The 20948-nt window shown below is 39.7% G+C and overlaps 2 protein-coding genes across 2 annotated transcripts; one reads left to right on the top strand and one right to left on the bottom strand.

Annotated features, from left to right (window-relative positions):
• Nucleotides 1-341: 341 nt before the first annotated feature.
• On the bottom strand, nucleotides 342-4505 carry dcun1d3 (defective in cullin neddylation 1 domain containing 3; the record flags this gene model as incomplete). Its single annotated transcript, XM_079214340.1, has 2 exons — nucleotides 4053-4505; nucleotides 342-882 (listed from the first exon to the last, which is right to left on the bottom strand). Exons 1-2 carry the CDS (start codon nucleotides 4484-4486, stop codon nucleotides 342-344), a joined length of 975 nt encoding a protein of 324 aa, XP_079070466.1. The 5' UTR covers nucleotides 4487-4505.
• Nucleotides 4506-7526: 3021 nt separating this feature from the next.
• lyrm1 (LYR motif containing 1) lies at nucleotides 7527-11936 on the top strand. The gene is made up of 5 exons (XM_079237479.1): nucleotides 7527-7573; nucleotides 9169-9350; nucleotides 9437-9497; nucleotides 11335-11366; nucleotides 11470-11936. The coding sequence occupies exons 2-5, from the start codon at nucleotides 9192-9194 to the stop codon at nucleotides 11581-11583; spliced, it is 366 nt and encodes a 121-aa protein (XP_079093605.1). The 5' UTR covers nucleotides 7527-7573; nucleotides 9169-9191; the 3' UTR covers nucleotides 11584-11936.
• The last annotated feature ends 9012 nt before the right edge of the window (nucleotides 11937-20948 follow it).

Raw genomic sequence — 20948 nt, 5'->3', positions numbered from 1 at the left:
GTACTAAACATATCAGCAGTGTTATCAAGCTCTAACTCTGCTCGGTTATGGTCGGTAGATGGAGGTTGAAATGGAACACATATCCAATTACTTAAAACACACATGGGAGGAGAAAAAAAAAGTTAAATAATAACTTAAATAGAAGTGCTTAAAAATCACAGTTCGTAGAGCCCTTTCAAAAAAACTAAAAAGGGTGCAAAGCAGGAATCCCACCCAGACAGAAAAGGAGAACAAAATGAACAAACAGCTGTAATGGTAATACTAATATTCATCCAATGATTCACAGATGTACAGTTCAGGTGTAGATCACAACGTGCCCGCCCTTATTTCTTGATTCCTGGTCAGTGACCCCCCCACGTCTGTGAGCCGCGGCTTCCCTCTGTTTCAAGTCTATCTGTGGTGGGAGAACACTCTGTCTCAGTACTCCCCTCTTCCTCCTTTTCCATCAGTGCCTGTTCCTCCTCCTTTTTCCTGCGCTCCAACTCCCACTCCACGAAGGTGTCGAAGAGGCTGGGCCAGGCCTCGTCCTCGCTGTAGTTGCTCAGGTCAGGCCCAATAGCGTGGGTGAAGTTGAGGAACATGTTCCACGTGTCCCTTGAAATGCCCCGAATACTTGAGGGGTTCTCCGACAGGAAGTCCAACCAATGCTCCAGGATCGCAGGAGAGTCCTGGGTGAACACCAGGCGCCAGAGGGCGATTGCGATGTCACGCTGCAGCGAGCGTTGGCCCTCGTCGGCGTCCAGGCCAAACTGGAAGGTGAAGCGGTATAGGTCTTTGAAGTTCTCCTCGCCCTTGGCGTCCAGCATCATGACAGGGAAACGCAAGTAGATACCCTCGAGGCTGTCTGCCTGGATGGCCTTGCAACCGTCAACAAACTCCTTCCTGGTGACACAAAGTAAACAGGAACAGACATCAGAATGATAGTGGACTAGTGTTGTAACGGACTATTGTCAATCCGTGATCCATGCGGATCGCCCCTTCACGGTTTAGCACGCATGAGAAATGCGGCTTAATTACAGTTTAACGTTAACCATCACAGTGTGCAAAAAGTTTTACTCACGATCGTTATCCGCCAATAATCAGTAAAAGATGCGATCAGGACATCGGCATTTATGCTTTTCTAGCCACCGATCTCTGATAATGTTACATTGTAGACAACGAGTCCATGTTGGAATTGACACGACTCACGGAGGTTCTGTACGGCTACATTATGATGCGTTCAGGCTCAGTAAATATGAGTATTGGGCAAAGGTAAAGTACAACGTTATCGTGATGTAATCGCTTAAAATCTAGTTTTGATGAGAAACGTGAAAAACCCTTCGAAAATAAATATTTGAAGGAGATGACTTCACAGCAACATAAATATTAGAAATGAATTAGGAGCCGTTAGCTTTAAGCAGCTTATAATACATCATTAAAACGACGAATGGCAAGATTTTTTGTGTGTGTATTTTTATGTGAGAGATTACTATAACAAAGTAAATTGATAACATTTAGAATTGTTGATGGTTTACACTGACTGGCAGGAGAAGAAATTAACCTTTATTAATCCCCTTGGGGAAATTCTTCTCTGCATTAGACCCATCCCTGGATAGGGAGCAGTGGGCTTCCCTGTGAGGCGCCCGGGGAGCGGTTGGGGGTTCAGTGTCTTGCTCAGGGACACTTCGACATGTGAGCTATGGGTGGACTGGGGATCGAGTCGGCTACCTTGTGGTTGCGGGACGACCACTCATCCACTCATCCCCCTGAGCTGCAGCCGCCCCAAAAAGGAAAGAGTTCTAGAGCCTTGTAGACCAGCTGCTATTCCCAAACAACACAGTGATTGGCATCTGCCAATATGGATCATCAATGTTTGGCAATTAGTATTGGCAGCAAAAATTGGGGATCAGGGATCTCTAAAAGTCATATTTGCTCCCTTTTTTGTGTGCTGATCGAATGTGATCTGTGACACAAACTGAACCGCGAGCTTCATGATCTGTTACACCATCATAGTGGACCATTTCACGAAGGACGATGAGGCCCAGCAAAGTTTTTAACTAAACCTAATTAGCAGCACTGGAGATAATTAGAAGCTAAATGTACTAAATGCTACAACAAAAACAGTGAGGACGTCAAATGCAAACAAGAGGGACATACTGCATGTCTATAACTACTATCTGACCAACTCCTATAAAAACTATAACTTTGTTGTATGTATTTTCTCTGTTGGCTATATTGTACTGTTGTATATGTAATTTTAAAAAGGTCAGTACTGGAGGAGGCAAACAAGCATTTAACTGTACAATGTGGAGATTTGTTGAATATGTGACAAATAAAAACGTTTAAAACACCACCAGAAACATAACTGCCAAAGGAGGCCTTGCCCCTTGCAGTTTCAGGAATAAATTTACAAACAGTACTACTATTAATGAAACGTTGCAAAACACTTTTTCACTTCAGGCAGATATACTTTGTTATTTGAGCACTCCAACAATATAGGCTTCCAAAGTCAAATGGAATATAAACAGCTTCAGTAAGCAATAGTTGACAATGAAACACGTTGGTAACCAGTGTGGTGTTGTCCAAAGCCTCTGGATGGAAAAGTGCTGAGTTAAAAATCAGAGGGGGGAGGGGTGACGAGTGACCCAGCCAACTCTATTCATCTCAGAAACTAACTGCAGTGGGAGTGCAGAGCAGGACAGATATAGATGTGCACGTGTGTGTGTGTGTGTGTGTGTGTGTGTGTGTGTGTGTGTGTGTGTGTGTGTGTGTGTGTGTGTGTGTGTGTGTGTGCCTGCAATAGTGGAGAGATGACAAGGATAGAAAAGTAAAAAAAAAAAAAAAAGAAGATCCTGGCCAGATTCATGGCATTACATTTCATTCCATCTGCCTCCCATGGGTGAATAAAAGTGCGTAGCCAGTTTATTACAGCTATAATATACTTTCTAATTCAAATGTAACAATTACTGACTGGTTTTAAAGTCCTATACGTTTCTTTGCATTTCTAAAATCTTTTTAAATGTATTCATAATGTGCTGTTTCATTGTTCATTGTGCACTGACAACAGCAGCCTGTGGCAAAGTGCCTCGTCAGGAATAGGAGTGACATTGTCACTGACTTGCTACTGGACATAGTGCGGGTCATGTGGAGGTGGACCAATATTGTGTCCATATGACATGCAGGGCGTTGTCAATCTTCTTCAGAAATATGTTGTACCTTCACATTAGTACATATTACAGAGTGTCAGCGTGGAACTCAGTGGCAGGAAGATTTGGACGGCCTCTCTAACAATATTTTAGTACGTGGTGTAAAATGCCAGCGAAATGACCTAAAGAGACTTATGAAGTACAGAGAGTCTCTTCTGTATGCCTTGATTGGCCCCAATCGCACATATTAATTGAAGGAAACCCTACAATGTTTTCACGTGGTGTAACTGAGTTGATAGCATATTACCAGAAGGACCAGTTTCATGAAGCAGCTGGTTTCCAGAGAACTTTGAAAAGGTATTTTTTATTTTAAGGGGAAATGATTGATAGACCAATAACTGACGTTGCAGTTATATGGTATGTGGCAGTAGCTTAGCCCATGGGGACTTTGCTTGAGAACTAAAGGGTTGGCCGGTTGAAGTCTGGCACGGAGCAAGTACAGAGTTTGGACTGGTAACTGGAGAGGTGCTTGTTCACCTCACAGGCACTGCCGATGTGCCATTGAGCAAGGAACCAATCGTCTAACTGCTCGAGGGCGCCTTACCATGACCTCATCACGCCAACTGCATTTCTATAGGTCTTTATTGTGTGTATTTCAGTCATATATATATATATATATGTGTGTTTGTGTGTGTGTGTGTAAAATGTAATACCAAATAAATATGTAAAGAACGGCATCCTGTTTGGTAATTAAATCAGGGCAGGCAATAATAAAACTATATGTTTCAGTCGTCTGGGATGAGGAAATATCTGACTCTGTCCAGTCCTGTCCTCCCCTATTGCCAATAACTGTATTAGTAATGCCAGCTCATCCTGATAAACAGATACCAGTAACAACATGCCCCATTAACTAGAACTCCGCCTTACCTTGTAAACTTGCACATGGTGGCTGCTTGAAACTTCCAGGCAAGAACAAGCACACGAAACTCAGCCGGGTCCACACACAGGTCATTACAAAACTGCTCCATGCCTTCCTCCAAGATAGCGTCTTCCTGTTCATCCTTGTAGCAGTAGAACAGCTCCTCGATGTGCAGCATTGACAGCCCATCTCCATCCAGGCACTCGTCCTTGCGTGGGTCCCCCATTACTGCAGCGATGACGGGCGTCTCCACTGTAACCTCCAAGGCCTTGGTGCCATTCGACAGCTCGCTGGTGGCTTTGCTACACAGACCACTGGGCTCTTCTTTGTGGCCGCTGCCACCACCAGCACTGCCTCCTTTCTTGTGGTGGGACTTGGAGTCTCCACTCTTACTGCCGAGTGAGGATGTCGGATTCTTACACTTGGTGACACATTGACCCATGTCTTCCTCCCTGGTCCCTGGTCCGTCTTTCCTCCTCACCTTCAGTCGCCGTCCGAGCCACCTAGACGCCTCTTCTCTGGCCCTGCGAGACGTCTCAACATACCCTCAGGCCTGAGGTGGAGAACAATGGAAACATGTTAACTGTCGTAGAGTGCAGCTCTAGGCTGAGACAGCCTTCCTCAAAATCAAAAGGTCAGGATCCACAGTTATGTCAATAGTAGTAGCACGAACTCAGAGTATGTAAGTATTATTATTAGTATTTTTGAGCATTGAAGGTCAGGAAGTTACGCTACCTGTGCCAAATCTGCCACGATTCCCTGTCAAACTTAAAACCCCTAAAAGGTGAAGAGAAAACAACAGTCTATATGTAAGCATGAATCCAATGCGTACAGTGTTGATTACCATAGAAACCTCTACAAAAGAAATACTTGAACAAACATTACAGGTAACCACATAAAATGTACTCAAGTGGTTTTGTGTTAAACAGAGCCACTAAAGATTTTTTTCTTTTGCGACATCAAAGGTTCATCCAGTTTAAGGCAATTAAAATGTACCCAAATGTGTATGACTTTGACTTATTATGTTACCTATTGGCTTTATTGCATTTAATTTCACAATACTTGTATAAAACATATTTATTTTTGCTTGGTATCAGGAGTGAAAACGGTAACAGACCATCCCTGTTTGACAGAGACAGTTTCACCAGGTTCTCCAATAGGCAGTACAGACAGTGTTGCTGTCTTACTACATCCCAGCAGTAATGGCAGCAAATTTAAAGCCATTTTACAGCAATCATTATGATAACATGGTCTTTAAATGGGATTATTCCCGACCTTCCGCAGCAAAAATTCAAAGTGAGGCTGTTTCGTGAGGTTAAAATAAACATGACTACTTTGTCATGCGTGTCCCTTTCCAGGTTTTCACAGGCTTGTAAAAGAGAATATAAATGTGCATGGAAAGGATAAGGGGAATGTCACTCTGATGTCACACTGATGTTGTGATTGGTGAGTAAAATAACTTGAGAATAAAAAAAAACGTATTAAACTGAACAAGCACCAGGGAATGCTTGAGATAATTATTTTAAGAGAAGGCTGCAAATCTAGCCGAAGTGCATATAAACTGGCGTTTGGAGTAATCGATTTAACACAACGTGTAAACTCATTATCTCTCGTCTACCTACCCCATTCCTCACAAAGTAGCATGATTTCACGTGTCTGTTAATGCAATTAATCATTCAGCTACAACGGATTGGTTGTTCGATAACTAACAAAAAAAAGTAGCTGGTATTGACTTACAGACGATCCCTCTGAAGGCATTGACCACAGATCAACGCGTCTTTCTATTCTGCTCCATCGTTGTGACCTTGACATCCGCAATGCTGAAAAGACACATTATCTTGTCATCATAAGCAGAAAGTGATAGCTCATCATTCCCTAACCTGCAGGACTATTTTTGTTAACATGCCATGAATATGTAATTTGAGCATACTAGAAACAGTTTGCCTCATTGCAGGATTGTTCAATTAAAGGAGCTAATACACCTCTGGTTGAACGTATCCAGTCCAGTGAGAGACCTTTTCACGGGGCACAGACAAGCTTTGTCCTGAATCTGATTCAACTCATGCCCACTGCTGTAAAATCCACAACTTCGACTTACTTTTGAAACCAACTTTGACTTTGTGTGGTTATCACGATTATCACGATAATAATGAACATGTGTTCAGCATTGGAGCAACGCGACTAGACTGATCATTGAACCGGGCATGTCGAGGCAAATGTCTCACTGGCACCTCCTGGCCAACTCCACCTCACATTCAACACACAGTGGATTATTTATTGGACTGTTTTAAATATCAACTGTCTGCTGAGGCAGCCCAACACTTAACGTCAAGCAACCAGACAATATGTTTTAACTAAGCTCACTAGATTTAGTCCTACAACTGTGAGACAACAAAGACAGTTGTAAAGTACAACACTTGCAGATGTCATGTCAACTGTGTCCGGAGCAGCATTAACACCCGGCGTGTTTCATCTAACGTATCCACTTATTAAGAGAGTACTTGTGTCAAAGCGGTTATTGATCGACATCACGTCACCGTCCCCGGGACGTTTAATGCGAACGTTACATCTCCAAAAACCTGCCTGGCCCTGACGACGTCGCCACAGCTAGCTAGCATCAGCTCCAGGCAACTAAAAGTTAGCTCTCGGCTAAGCTAGGTCTTCCGATTGAACGCCACAGTTAACGTCGTCAACGAACTCACCTTTTTGGGGAGCTGTGTCGTCTGGAATGGGGGGTGCATCACGTCAGGGTCGCTGGTACGAGTGAAGAAGAAAGTAAGTTGCTCAGTTCAGCGCGTACGACCAGAAACCAACTGAGGCAAACTCGTCGCGTTCACTCAGAAAGCTAGCTAACTAGCGGGCAGCTGGCTACAAACTTCCACATCGGTGTCGTATTTACCTCCGCTTTTAAAAGAGAACAGGTGAACCGCCAGCTACCAGACGGTGCTTTCGGACCAATGCTGACTTGCTTTCGCTCTTTAGAGTGAGTTAAAAGATCATCTGGGACCAAAGCAGTTCATTTCTTTGTGCTTCCCCCTTTTAGTCATTGAGTGTAGCCACTCAGTGGGCATTTTCCTGCATCACTTCCTCCCTGCCGAGCAGCAGCCAACAGCTGATCTGCATCTCAGCAATGGCAACGACGAGATATTTTTAAATTTTAACAAAATAATATCCTGAAACATATAATAAAATAAATGTGAATGCTGCATCACACCCGGGAGGATAGATCGCCACGAAATCAATTAACGGAAGCGCGTGTTTTGTTTACATTTTACATTATTATTATAATAATAATATAGAACGCTAAATGTGTGGAAACCCTTATACGTCATAGGAACTTGCTAAATGTGTCCATATACATAATTAATTATAGAAACGGTGCTACTACTTTAAATGCGTAAAACATCTCCAACTTTATCTAAGCATATTCTAATGTTTTGTTTTTTCTTCGCAGCCTTGAGAAACCAGCTCGGGGGTGACGTCATCGTCATGCGACATGTGTTTCTGTTGCCTCTTCTCCAGACAGTCGGTAGGTCAAGGTTTGTAATATTGAATACACTGAAAACATATTGCGCGGTAACGTAAGTCGTTAATGTGAATGACACTCGTGTCGCTATTTATCTCTTGTGAAGTTTGTGTGTGTCTTCTTGGTACTGTCAGGAGAAAGCTCAAGGAAGTTAGCTTCGTGTTGTACAAATGCATGGCATTATTTTATACAATACTTGCTTTAATCGCAACACATACCAGACGATGCGATGCTATATATATATATATATATATATATATATATATATATATATATATATATGTATATGTATATGTATATATATATATATATATATATATATATATGTGTATATGTATATATATATATTTATATGTATATATATATATGTATATGTATATATATATATGTATATATATATATATATATGTATATATATATATATATATATATATGTATATGTATATATATATGTATATGTATATATATATATGTATGTATATGTGTATATATATATGTATGTATATGTGTGTGTATGTATATGTGTATATATATATGTATGTATATGTGTGTATATATATATATATATATATATATATATATATGTATGTATATGTGTGTATATATATATATATATATATATATATGTATATGTGTATATATATATGTATATGTGTGTATATATATATATATATATATATATATATATATATATATATATATATATATATATGTATATGTGTGTATATATATATATATATATATATATATATATATATATATGTATATGTGTATATATATATGTATATGTGTGTATATATATATATATATATATATATATATATATATATGTATATGTGTATATATATATATATATATATATATATATATATATATATATATATGTATATGTGTGTATATATATATATATATATATATATATATATATATATATAGACCTTGCAGTCAGTCATGTTACAGGCTGTTTGGAAACCAGGCCTGTGTTTGTTTTAGTGATGGGGACACTCGATGCTGGATCAGAAACCCAGAAAAGTGAGCATCTGGCCCAGAGCCCCAGATTTCCAGGGGGCCCCAAATGTTCTAGGTTCTTGCATTATTAGCTCTTCTTATGGGAAGTTATTGTAGACAATTGGTATTCCATTTGTGTTTGTTTTACTCACATGATGCATATAGATTTAAATAAAGTTGAGTTTAATCAAATCACCACAAACCTAGTGAGACACTGACTTGACTGAACCTGGGTCTTATTCCATCTGACTGGATTGGTTGGTTTCTTGGTCTCTGGGCAAATACTGCAGCTGCCACGTTTAGTCTGCTGTGTACACAATTCTTTATGGGAATTTGGAGGCATCCATGGGGACACCAAAAGGCTTGTTTCTATTCTCTAGTAACTTGTAAGTGATGTCCTGCAAATTTGTGCCAAGGCTTGAGGCCTCTTGTTTGATACAGTGTCCTTAAGTATAGACAGATTTACTAACAAAGTTACTGAGTACAAAAATATGTTTGCTAGCGGGAATTGAGCTTCATAAAAAGAGAAATCGGTAACAGGATTTGTGAAGCCATTATTAATTTCCAACTCAAACTACTTAATTGTGCAGGTAACTGCTGTCTGTGAGCCCCGATGACGGCCTCCACTCGCAGGACGGTGTTGTCACTGTACATGCGGGTGTTTCGCATCGCCCGTAGCTGGCAGGCACAGAGTGGAGTGAAAAGTGACACAGAGACGGAGAGAAAATACATTCTTCAGGAGGCCGGCACTCTGTTCAGACAGAACCAGCAGGTGTGAACAACTGGTTTCAGAAATGACAAAGCAGTAGTTTTATGGCAGTTATGGCTCATTGTTTTCTTCTTCTGCGTTCTTCTCAGCTCACAGATCAAGAATCAATAAAAAGGAGTATAGAAGAATGTGAAGCAAGGATAGAAATAGGTAAGAGTGGAGAGATTCCACACACTTCCTTACATAAGTCTTGACTTCAACTTCGCTCTGGTGAAGACCACAATCATACTGTTCTCTGCTTCCCATGTTTTCTATTCATCAGATGCAAGTGAAGTGCTGACTTTATGAACCGCGTATCATACTTCCACTTTGACACTCAACCTATAATATTTTAATATAAGCCCAGTCTCATTTGTGGACATGGGTAACACTATTTATACATATATGGGTGTTTCAAATATTCTGACTTGACAAAGATCCAAGTAGCATCAAAACATGGTCATGAATAAGACATTGTGGCATGTAGTGGCGTGGGGCGACTGTGGCTCAATGTTAGACCGGGTCGTCCTTCAATCAAAGATTCTGCAGTTCGATCCCCGTCCCCACTAGTCCATGTTGATGTGCCCTTTGGCAAGACACTTAACCTCAAATTCCCACATTAGGCTGTGTATGAATAATGAAATGGTCCTGATGGCCAGGTGGCACCTTGCATGGTAGCCCCTGTCGTCAGTGTATGAATGGGTTTGAATGGGGGAATGAACATGTAGTGTTAACCTTTTCAACCCTGCAAGGCAAAGCAGCACCTGTTTTCAGACAATTTTTATTTTATTTAGTTTGAACGTTTCCTTAATTATCTCCAGAACCACATTGTTGTTTAACTTCATTTAAAGTTCTACAGTTCCACAACCCTTGTGAGAAGATACACATGGTGTAAAACATAATTAAAGTAACCGTTAAGTTTAAGTATTTACGTAAACTCCGCCGACTATACTGCTGCTCAGTCAGCTTGCCGCGGCGGCCGTAAGGTTTTACCAAATCCATGATAAATACCCTTTACAAAGTTGGATTTCCCTAACAAACACACCTCAGTAATCGTACAGGCTTGTGGGAGTCTAACAAAGCAATCAAAATCTTTACAAACTCAATATTAGTACCTGTAAAATCACAAATCGCCCGGAGGTTTCTTTTTTCTTCTCTGTCTCACAAATCCCCTTCCTGTGACTTACGTGTACCCCCCACATTTCTAGAAACACCTCACACAGCAAGGGGGAAGGTTTATGCAAATTGTAATACCCAGCAGCCTGGTGAGACAATGTATTGTCATAAAACAAGTAACCTTTCTATTTTTGAACCGAACAACACGTTTTTTTTGACTAAAACACCGTCCCAATATATCAAATCTTGGTTTTACAGTGGTTTTTGTTGCAGATTCTGATTATTTAGGTCCTAACCTTTCCAAAAAGGTGTCCTATTAGTATTTTGGATGTTGGTAAGGGCCTGAACCATGGAGTAAAAGTCGGCTACTTTTTTGGGGGGTGGAAATCTAGCATAGATCATGCTGGACATTAATAGTTATGATCAAAATATGTTAAAAAAGTGATTTTTTTTTTGAAAATATACATTTTATTCACAAATAAATTCTGAAAAAATAATACAAGTAATATACCTAATTTGGGGTTCATACGACTACTTGAATAAAGTAAAGACGTACAAAAAGAACCATATAAGAGCCTCAGGTTTCAGTAGCGCTTTGAGTGGTCGGAGATTAGAAAAGCTCGTCCATTTACCATTAAGTATACATGTTCAGCCCTTCCCCTTTTAGATTACGGGTGCTAGAATTTGACCACAGGGATACCCTGACAAAAGTTTACATCCTACCTTTGAAAGGCAAATTAGGCTAAAGTGATACAATTACTATTTAAAGCCCCACAGAAATCACTCAGAAATTGAGAGAATCTGCTGCTCCGTCTATCTGACCATGCAGGACTGCAGGAATGAACGCTTTCTGGCTTTAGAAGAGTGACTAACACTATCATTATTTTCACAGGTTTACATTACAGGAACCCACATCCGAGGCCTGTAAGTAAGAACCTTTTATTAGACAAATTTGATAAGTTTCTCTGTGTGGGTTATTGTGTTGAGAAATGTCCTACATTGCTTTGTTCTCTGAATGTCCCTGTAGACGTACCTGCCACCGATGGGATTGGCAACTCAAAAAGGCAGGAAGCTGAAAGCACAGCAGCGGCTGAGGAAGCAGGCCAAGCCAATATACTTACAGTCACATGACGAGACCTGATGCTCGATATCCTCGGTCTTTGCCAGCAGTTCAAGTTACCATGGGCAGGAAACTAGAGTGCAGTCACAAGTTGATCTCATGGGGTGAGCTGTAACAAGCACTCTGTGATGCTAGAACACCAATCATTCAGGAATAAGGCATTTTTCATTGTCTTTTATTTATTTTTACTTTAGATTGCTTAAACATGAGCTCCTCGATGTAGCTAAAAGGTGTCAGCTTCCCCTCTGGTCAGGAAGGCTGTCAAGGTGACTTGTAATATAAGATCAAGTTGTATATTTTTGTTTGTTTCTCTGTAAGAAAATAATATGATTATTTCACAACTGCTAAAAAACAAATAAAGTTGTCTGAACATTTTTTATTCTAGTTGTACATTTGTGAAAGGTTATTTGTCGTATCTAAGTAAGATATATTGAGACACTCGGCAATGACCATCTTCTCTCTTTTCTAGCATGAACGTTGTTAGGAGCCAAACCCTTAATATTGGCCCCATTTTTCAGCTTTTCCATACCTGTTTATTCACGCAGAAAATATTAAATACACTCCAGGAATGTTGGCAACAACACAGAGGAAGGTGGGGAATACAATTCTGAACCAATGCAGTGTATGCAGATGGTGAACTTCCTAAGAAGTTCAGATTTTCTTCAGAAGGAGTGGGTGAGATAGACAGGAGGAAGGGCCCTTTACAGTAAATCTTCTTCACAGACATCCAAGCACTCGCAGTAGTAAACACGAGGCAGAATTTACAAAGAGCTTTCCAGGAATAGGAATACAATTATACTATCCAACATTTCTCGATCTGTATTAAGAGTACAGAATATCTGGTTTGCTTTGATATTTATGTTGTCTTTGTCTTTTTCTCCATAACAATGAATCCAGTGTGGGGAAAGAGCAGTTTGGTTTGTGCATCACTTTCAGTTCTATTTAGAAATCAGAGCAGAAAAAGGCTTTTCTCTCATGTACTCGTTGATTCATTCAGATGTTGATAAAAGGGACAAAAACCTGCAGATGTGGTCGAAGATTAAAGTCTCCTTTGTGTTAGAATATACTGTATACTGAGCTCTGTATTGCAAACTACCAACTATTTACTCATACCACTATAATGTACAAAATAATGTGTACATTTCTGCTCTATTTCAAATCTAATTTGTGATAATAAACTGCAGAGTACTGTGTTTTGTGCATGGTCTTTGCACTTGTATTTCAAATATATGCTTAATCACCCACATGTATCTTTGTACACTGAATGTACAATGAATGTTGGTGAAAATGTTCCCTCCTGCTCTAAAAGATGCACATTTAAATTACTGTTGCAAGAGAAACAATTACCTTTCCTTAAACGGCAGTAAAGAAATGAAAACTGATTAAATTGTATTCATAAGAGTAAGCTAAAGATGTTCTTTCTTTTAATTGGTTCCCCAGATTAGACATTTTAAACAGTGTCAATAATTATTAGTATAATAATAATAATAATAATAATAATTTGTTAGGTTTCTTGATTATTTGATCAAACCAGCTTGCATGAATGATAGGCCTCCACCACAATAATGTGGTTCACTCCAGTGAGTTGGCCACAGCCCAAATGTACTTGAAACGCCCTCTCTAGCTGATGTATTCTGTGGAGACTATTATGTTCTGCTCCACTTTCCAGCAACAAGTGAAAAGAAAAAACGTGGATGAGCAAACATGACTTCTGATAATATCGGCAGGGCACATATTTGCCGTTCAGTATTGTTCTGTGATACAGCGCTGTGTTGTAAACCGTTGACCTTCAACAATGTCGTCTTTACGAGATCATTTTAATTTCACACTCTGGACTGAGTCATCTTGATAAGCACAGTCTCCTCTCTTCTGGGATTTACTGAGGTCATTTTCTTAGTCCTTCAGCACTGCACCGGCCAGAACACAGCCACATGATGGAGCCCAGTGGGAGCAGAGCGAAGGGAAGTGTGCATGTTTTATTGAGTGACGTCCGGTCTGGTGGCTGACACACCAGACTCCAACCACAGGCGTCTGGGCTGCGCCGTTTTTCGAAAGTGAACAGTGACCTGGTAGAATTAAATACATTTGGGTTAATACATGGAACAAACATGTCAGTATGTCCTCACGCTGCTGGGGACCGAGAGAAAGAGTGAAGACATCTTTCAGTCACACAGTCACAAATCCTACAAAGTGCCACAGGACCTGATGTGGGACGCACACAGGAAATGAGGTTAGCAAAGGAACACTAAACAGAGACTGTCTGCAAAGGAATCTCCTGAATGACAAGTGGTCAGACGAGGAGACACAGGGGGAAAATTAGCCTGCAGTAACATCTGAATTTACTAAACTAAAATTAGACCACTAAGAAGAGAGATGGTCATGAGTAATTCTGGACATCAACTCCAGTTTCTGCCTGACTAACTGTCTGATGACTGACTAAATAAACTCACTAGTTTGTGAGTAAATGAGTAAATAAAGCATTTTTTGCAAGAAAAAAAAAAGAGACCAAAAACGTACAACAAAACCTTGGCAGCTCTGATGGGAAGTGTACTGTGAGCGAGAGTGATTGAAAGCAGTTGAGAAAATGTTGAACGCAAACCCGACACTCTTTGGCCACCAGGCGTCACACCATACCAAGTACTAAAGCCTATGAGGCTCAGAGGGTTCACTCAGGACCATGACCAAACTTCACCAGTGTGAGCGACTTTTCTGTGCATTCGAGCTACCTGTGATTACATCTTTCAGGTGGCATTACATATGACACACACCTGCCCAGTATGAGTTCTCTTCTGAAGACGACATTACCTCAGTGATAAATCACTCTCCTCACTATAATTGGCCACTGATGGGAGAGAAGCAGCAGCAGCAGACTGTTTTAATTGTAACAATTATATTAATGCTGAGTAGTGACTCACTCCATGCATTCATATATAGCATTCCTGTTGAACAATGGCCGTTATTTTTCTTTTCAGTCATTCTTGCTGGGAATATATTTCATTCATTTAAATAACTCAGCGCTGGGTGGGTGCATGACGGAACCAATTACAGAACATATGTTACTTCTCTCAGCATAAGTAAAAAATATGACCAATGAATCATGCCCAATTGCACTAATTCACATTTGAAAACCCTTTTTATAAAATAAATATTGTATCTGGAATCAATTACATTCTGTAAATCTGATGTAGTGGGCACACAAAACCTACTTTTGTTTGGAGTAAATTTGGACATCAACTCCAGTTTCTGCCTGACTAACTGTCTGATGACTGACTAAATAAACTCACTAGTTTGTGAGTAAATGAGTAAATAAAGCTTTCCCATCATCCTCAGCTGTATTTGTGCTGAGCATGTATGAGCAATTGTGAGCATGCTAACATGCTAAACTTAGATGGTGAACATGGTAAACATACTTCGCATGGTCATTGTGAGCATGTTGACCTTAGCGTTGTGCTCAAATCACTGCTTTGCCTATGAGTAATGCACAGCCTCACGTACATTCAAGTCAAGTCAAGTAAGTTATATTATGTTATAATATTGATTGAACTGCAATTGAATACAAATTTGACAAATATTCAAAAGACATTTTCAAATTACCCTTTCCAGCCCCTTGTTTTCTTACTCCATAAAATAAACAGCGTAGCAGTGACAACTATATGATCATGAATCTGTCACTTAGTTCTGCGCCAAGAGGTGTAAACATGACTCAAATCCATCAAAGATGGAAGTGGTTGTCGAACATGCGTAAGCCTGCTGTTTATTTGAAACTTGCAATCTGTGATATTTCTGCTTATGCTATTGATTCTGAAGCCTACAAATACCAAACTTAAAACAGAGCATTGACTCTTTTCACAGAACAGTAGCGTGTGGAGTGAGGCTGCCTTGTGGTCAAACAAAATAGCTGCTTTGTGGAGAAGTTAAATATGTAAAAAGTTAATTAAGCTAATTTAAGGCTGCACTGGGTGAAAATGTATGTGTAACAACCTCTCACTGACCGCCTATAGGCCTGATCTTGCTGCCCATATTTATCTCTGCTTAATAATGTAGCCGTGACTTCTCCTGGGGGACTTTAACCTCGAGGCATCTGTCCTATCCTTCTGGACAGAATACTCATTTTAGTCAAAACATTTTTCTTTGTGTTATTTAACACTTATAAAACATGTTCAATCATGTGGGTAGAAGTTATTTCACCTTCAGACTTCTTTAGAAGGGGAATATTTCTTATTTGTTTTGTTTTTATATATTTGGTTACTTACTGCTACAGCGGGTTAATTTCCCAACGGGGACCATTAAAGTTTCATTTGATCTTTTGAGCAGACTTTATGTCAACATACAGTGTGTTTCAGGCATTAATGCTGGTGAGAAATCGTCTCTCTGGGGCATTTTCTCCAAAAAGTTATACAAAATAATCTATAAAACCTTTCATAAGGGGTTGGGAAATGCAACTTAATGTTTGTTTACATTTGTTGGACATTTATCTGTTCCTTCGGTGCATTTATATCTTCATCAATACTTCTTAGATTAATGGAGTAAAATCTTGTATATCTACTGGAAGAGTATTAAACCTAAGATCTGTCTCAACAATAAAGCAAATTAACAAATGAAGGGATCTGTTGCATCATCTAAAAACTAAAAAGACATTTGAGATGTTGATGTTATTTAAAAAAAAAAAAAATATATATATATATATATATATATATATATATATATATATATATATATATATATATATATATATATATATATATATATACCAAAGCTTTGGAATTATAATTTCTTTAATGTTTTTCTCCTCTTATGCTGTAAAACTGTCTCTCTCATTCTAGCTTTTCCACATCATTATAACACTTACAGAGGTAATGTCTAAAAAGTTCAAAAGTAGTACTACTATTTGCGGACTTCCCTGTTTGTAAATAAACTTTCAAAATGAAAGGCATTTGACCCATTTTTGCGGCGATGTCACATACTAAAAACTGGATCATGGAAAAAAAGTGGTTCTTTTTTAATGTTGTCTGGTGTAAATATAGATATTTAGAGACTCACCTGAGAGCAGTGTCATTATGGAAATGATAAATAAGCTTTAGTACAAGAAGAATACAACAGCTCCAGAAAGAGGAGAGTGATCCATCATACAGCCCCTTAAAGCCCTTCACTCTGTGTGCATTATTTAGGGTTTCAGAGAGACCCTGGGGGAAATATGGTGGAAGAACCAGTGGGAGCAGGGAAAAAGGAAAATGACAGGGTATAGAATAATGCAGGAGGTAGACATCTAATGTTGTACTTATGGAGCTACGGTAATTAGATGCTTGTAAATGGGGAAATCCAACTCCTCACCTTATCTTGTCAACGTGCCTTAATGCTCTGATGCAGATCACATTATTGTCTGTCCTTGTTTTCACTTTACAAAGCAGTCAAAACACACAAGATAAGGCAAATAATAGCACTACTGTAATGTTATGTCATCTCTAATGATGATTAAAAGAAAGAAACTATACAGACCATAACATTCTATGTTCTAGTAGCTATTTATTTAAATTATATTTTAGTATGGTGAATTACAATAGCAATACCACAGCCATGATATTCCAGCAGTTGCTGCTTAGCAGCTACAACCTTTACAGCCTTTGGTGCTTTGTAACGTAAAAAGCACAATCGCAGCTCTTCGTTGCACATTTTATTTAAATAATTGTTAGTTCTTGTTTAGGTGCTCCAGTGATTCAATTACAAACAATCATACTATTCAGGGTTATGCTTTATACTAATTTCAAAGGCTCTCAGGCATTGTATTTAATTACAGTGGGCCTGTGTGATTTTCCTGTGATTTAATGAAATCAATTATATCTTCTTGAGAGTTTCTTAAAACACTTAAAACAATAGATTCACAGATGGAATACTTGCTCTACGTATCTATGATGCAGTGCAACATTTCTTCAGACTTCTGCCACACATGTAATCTCCATTAAAAAAATTCTGAAGATACTAGCCATAGCTTGTGTTCACCTCGGGTCCAACCGGCAAAATCACAGCTTTATCAGTGCATATTAAAAATTATGTGATATTATAGTTGTTTTCGGTGGTCATCATTTGTTGTTTGAGTTACCTTGAAAGTGCAGCATGCTCAATGAGAAATCACAAAAAGAACACAAAAAATGTCATAAAATAATTAGATAATTAGAAAGTGTTATATTTGGAATGGTCCAATGTAGACAATAAAAGGATGAGATGTTCTATCATGACTAAGCGTTTAATTGCCCTTTCTTGTAGCCGCAGACGCTTGTCTCATCTCCAGCTCCCTCGCTCACTCCCGTCCCACTCACTCTTTGTCTTTCTCTCGCCTTTTGTTTGGACTATTCGTTTCACATTGTCTCAGCTCAAAGAGTCATTAGTCTGAGATTAGCAGAGAAGGACCGAGGTGTGCGTGGGTCGACTCGAGTAGTGTAGTGAGTGTTGTTGAATGCCTGCAGTATGGAGGGCGCAGACGAGTGATGATGCACGCTCGGTTAAACTCTGTCCACTGGGGCCCTACGCGGAAAGTGTGTGAAGCGTATGCGAGTGTGTCAGACTGGGTGATGACGACTAGTTTACGATGAACGAGATTGAGAAAACAACGTCTGCATTTTTAAAGAGGGGCGAGAGAGACCATAGACTCTTTAGTGCATACGGTTTGTTTTCATAATCACAAAACACCTATAACTGAATAGTATGAAGAGCAGAGAGAGCTGTTTGTAAATAAACTTTCAAAATGAAAGGCATTTGACCCATTTTTGCGTCGATGTCACATACTAAAAACTGGATCATGGAAAAAAAGTGGTTCTTTTTTAAGGTTGTCTGGTGTAAATATAGATATTTAGAGACTCACCTGAGAGCAGTGTCATTATGGAAATGATAAATAAGCTTTAGTACAAGAAGAATACAACAGCTCCAGAAAGAGGAGAGTGATCCATCATAGAGAGGGCTTTATATTATTTGCCAACCAGAGCCATGTACCTGCAATAGTGAGCCAGTGCTTGGTAGAGGTGTTTAACAATGACTGGATGTGCAGATGTCCAACTCTAGTGTTGGGTCACAGGGTGACTGTTACTGGGTAACTCGAAGAAGCCATCAAATATTTAGCTGGCCTCCTTTTCATGATCATGGTATGTAAACAAACATATTATCTGTGTGATTGACACACGATCTTTTGGCCGGGCACGACAGTGAAAGCCTAGACAGTTCTTTAGTGTAAAAGGAAAAGAGATTAATTATCAAATTAATTTCCCAAAAATTTGATCAGACTACTGGGAAAGTAACACTTCCGCAGGCCCACTTTAAAGAGCATAGTGTTGTAAAGTAAGCCATTTGATGGCTAATCTGTTTCAAGAGATACATGAGAAGGTGAGAGACAAGTCTATTTTGCTGCTGCACCCCGTGTACTGTGAGTTGTTGTTTTTAGGGCACCCTGTCTGCTAATGAATGTTACCTCATTTCCTATTTCCGTGCCCGTATGTTTCTCCTCGCTCAGTTTTCCTACTTTACACACAGGGAAGCACATCATGCAGGATGGGTGAAATGAAATTAAAGTGATCAAACACAATTTACAATTTAATTGTGGTAAATGCATGAAGGTGGATGGAAAACTCATTAAAGACAGAAGATGAATAATGGAGGAGGTTGTGTTGGTGTTGTGCTAGCTTAGTTTACATCTTCGCTGGATGGAGCGCTGTTGGGGAGGGGTGGGGGGGGGTCAGAGACAAAGTAAAGCAGGAGGGGGAGGGTAGAGGAGGAAGAGGCCAGCAGGGCAGAGAGCCAGAGTGTCTCAGCACTGCGTAGTGAAAGTGAGGAGACGGCTTCACTGAAAGGCCCAGCCAGCACCTGCCTCATCAGGCAAAAATGGAAAAAGGTTAGCCAGTGGCAGCCATGACAGGAAACACAACCTTCCTCATTGTTGTTGGTGGAAAAAAACTGTGGGTGAGAATTGCTTCATGCAATGCGATAGGCTGTCTGATTCTGCATGTTTAATGCATATTTTGATTTTCTGAATGTTACCGGCTCATGCCTATTCAACTGTGTGTGAGTTCAATTTTTCACTTTGCACTGTTTAGTTTGCAAAAGAAAGGTGCCTTTTTCATGATGTGTAAAGATGATTTTTACTCCAATTCTGATTCTAACATGTATGCTTGTGGTCCCACTGTGAAATAATGAACCCTCGTCATTTCTTTGAAGCAGTTATTGATAAGCCATCACATGGTGATTCATGCCTTGAGGCAGATATAAAGCACAAATGTACCATGACTCTATGTGCACAGCCGACTGGTTGTTGGTGGCTATGGGTGCTAGGTGTCAGGTGACCGGTGTTGCATGGTCAGTGTGGTAAACACAGCAAGAGTCTCCCTTCAGAGAACAAATAGTTCAAACTCCATCAGGAGCAAAGACTGTTGCACAATCTGGCATAAAAACATTTAGATGAACATTCAGACCAGTGCACGCATGCATTCCTATAAACATGCACACACATGCCAAGTCAATGTCCCCGAGCTACGGTTACTCCTAACCAGTCATGCTTCCTCCTGCAAGGTGTCAGGCAGCGTCTGGAAGTGAAAATTAAAAATCACAGGACTCAAAGTGTGATCTTCTGCACATCCTTTACATATTCCTTGTTACAAGGCACAAGGCAATGATGTCCTATTCTGAATTTAGACTGTAACTAAATCTCTGTTGGTAAATCATTTGTAAAATTAGCTTTCCTACTGGCTAGAATCAGAGAGAAGACTTTGGGGGGTTGGGTGGATAGCAAATTATCACGAATTTGTGGCTAAAAACAAAATGTATTTAATCAGCAATGTCACCATCAACACTATTTTCAACTGGCTCTAAATGTGTAGGAAGCATTACGTATTCATGAGTCATTCCTCAACAGGAGCATAGTCACTTATATTGCTAATCTGTCTTGTCCCCGTTGTCTTTTGGGGTGTCATATATATACACAAAAGCCTTTCACTCTGTCATTGCTGTGTTTTTGTGTCTGTTCAGATAAAAAATGGGAGTCTCATTTTTTGTTCTTCCCCTGTGTAGTGATCCATTTTAAAACAGAGAGCGGGGCAACGGGTGCAAACTCAGAGAAAGAGGCTGGGGGTTTAGGTTGGTACAGAGCTGGTGCCGGTGCAGCAGGTGACCGGTCAGAAACAATGCACTCAGAGTGGCAGATGATTCATTTTTGAGTGTGATTGCAGCACTGAGAGAGCAGATAAAGTGAGCGTGGTTGAAAAAAACAGTCACCATGAGTAGGAAGACTAACAATTCACAGCTCGTCATTTAAATCAGAATCGGTCTAAATAACACCGTTTTGATTCTTTCAAATGGCCTTTGCTAACATCATAACACATTCTTGAGGTCATATAGTTAAAAAATAA

This window comes from Taurulus bubalis, assembly GCF_910589615.1.
Source record: "Taurulus bubalis genome assembly, chromosome: 2".
NCBI classification, from domain to species: Eukaryota; Metazoa; Chordata; class Actinopteri; order Perciformes; family Cottidae; genus Taurulus; species Taurulus bubalis.
This window is presented reverse-complemented; position numbering and strand designations above follow the sequence as displayed.

What these genes read in the sequence shown, in the direction of transcription:
- lyrm1 (XM_079237479.1), top strand. Translation starts at nt 9,192, where the DNA reads ATGACGGCCTCCACTCGCAGGACGGTGTTGTCACTGTACATGCGGGTG. An exon ending in TGAAGCAAGGATAGAAATAG is followed by an intron (nt 9,498 to 11,334) that starts GTAAGAGTGGAG and finishes TTATTTTCACAG; the next exon opens with GTTTACATTACAGGAACCCA. An exon ending in GGAACCCACATCCGAGGCCT is followed by an intron (nt 11,367 to 11,469) that starts GTAAGTAAGAAC and finishes ATGTCCCTGTAG; the next exon opens with ACGTACCTGCCACCGATGGG.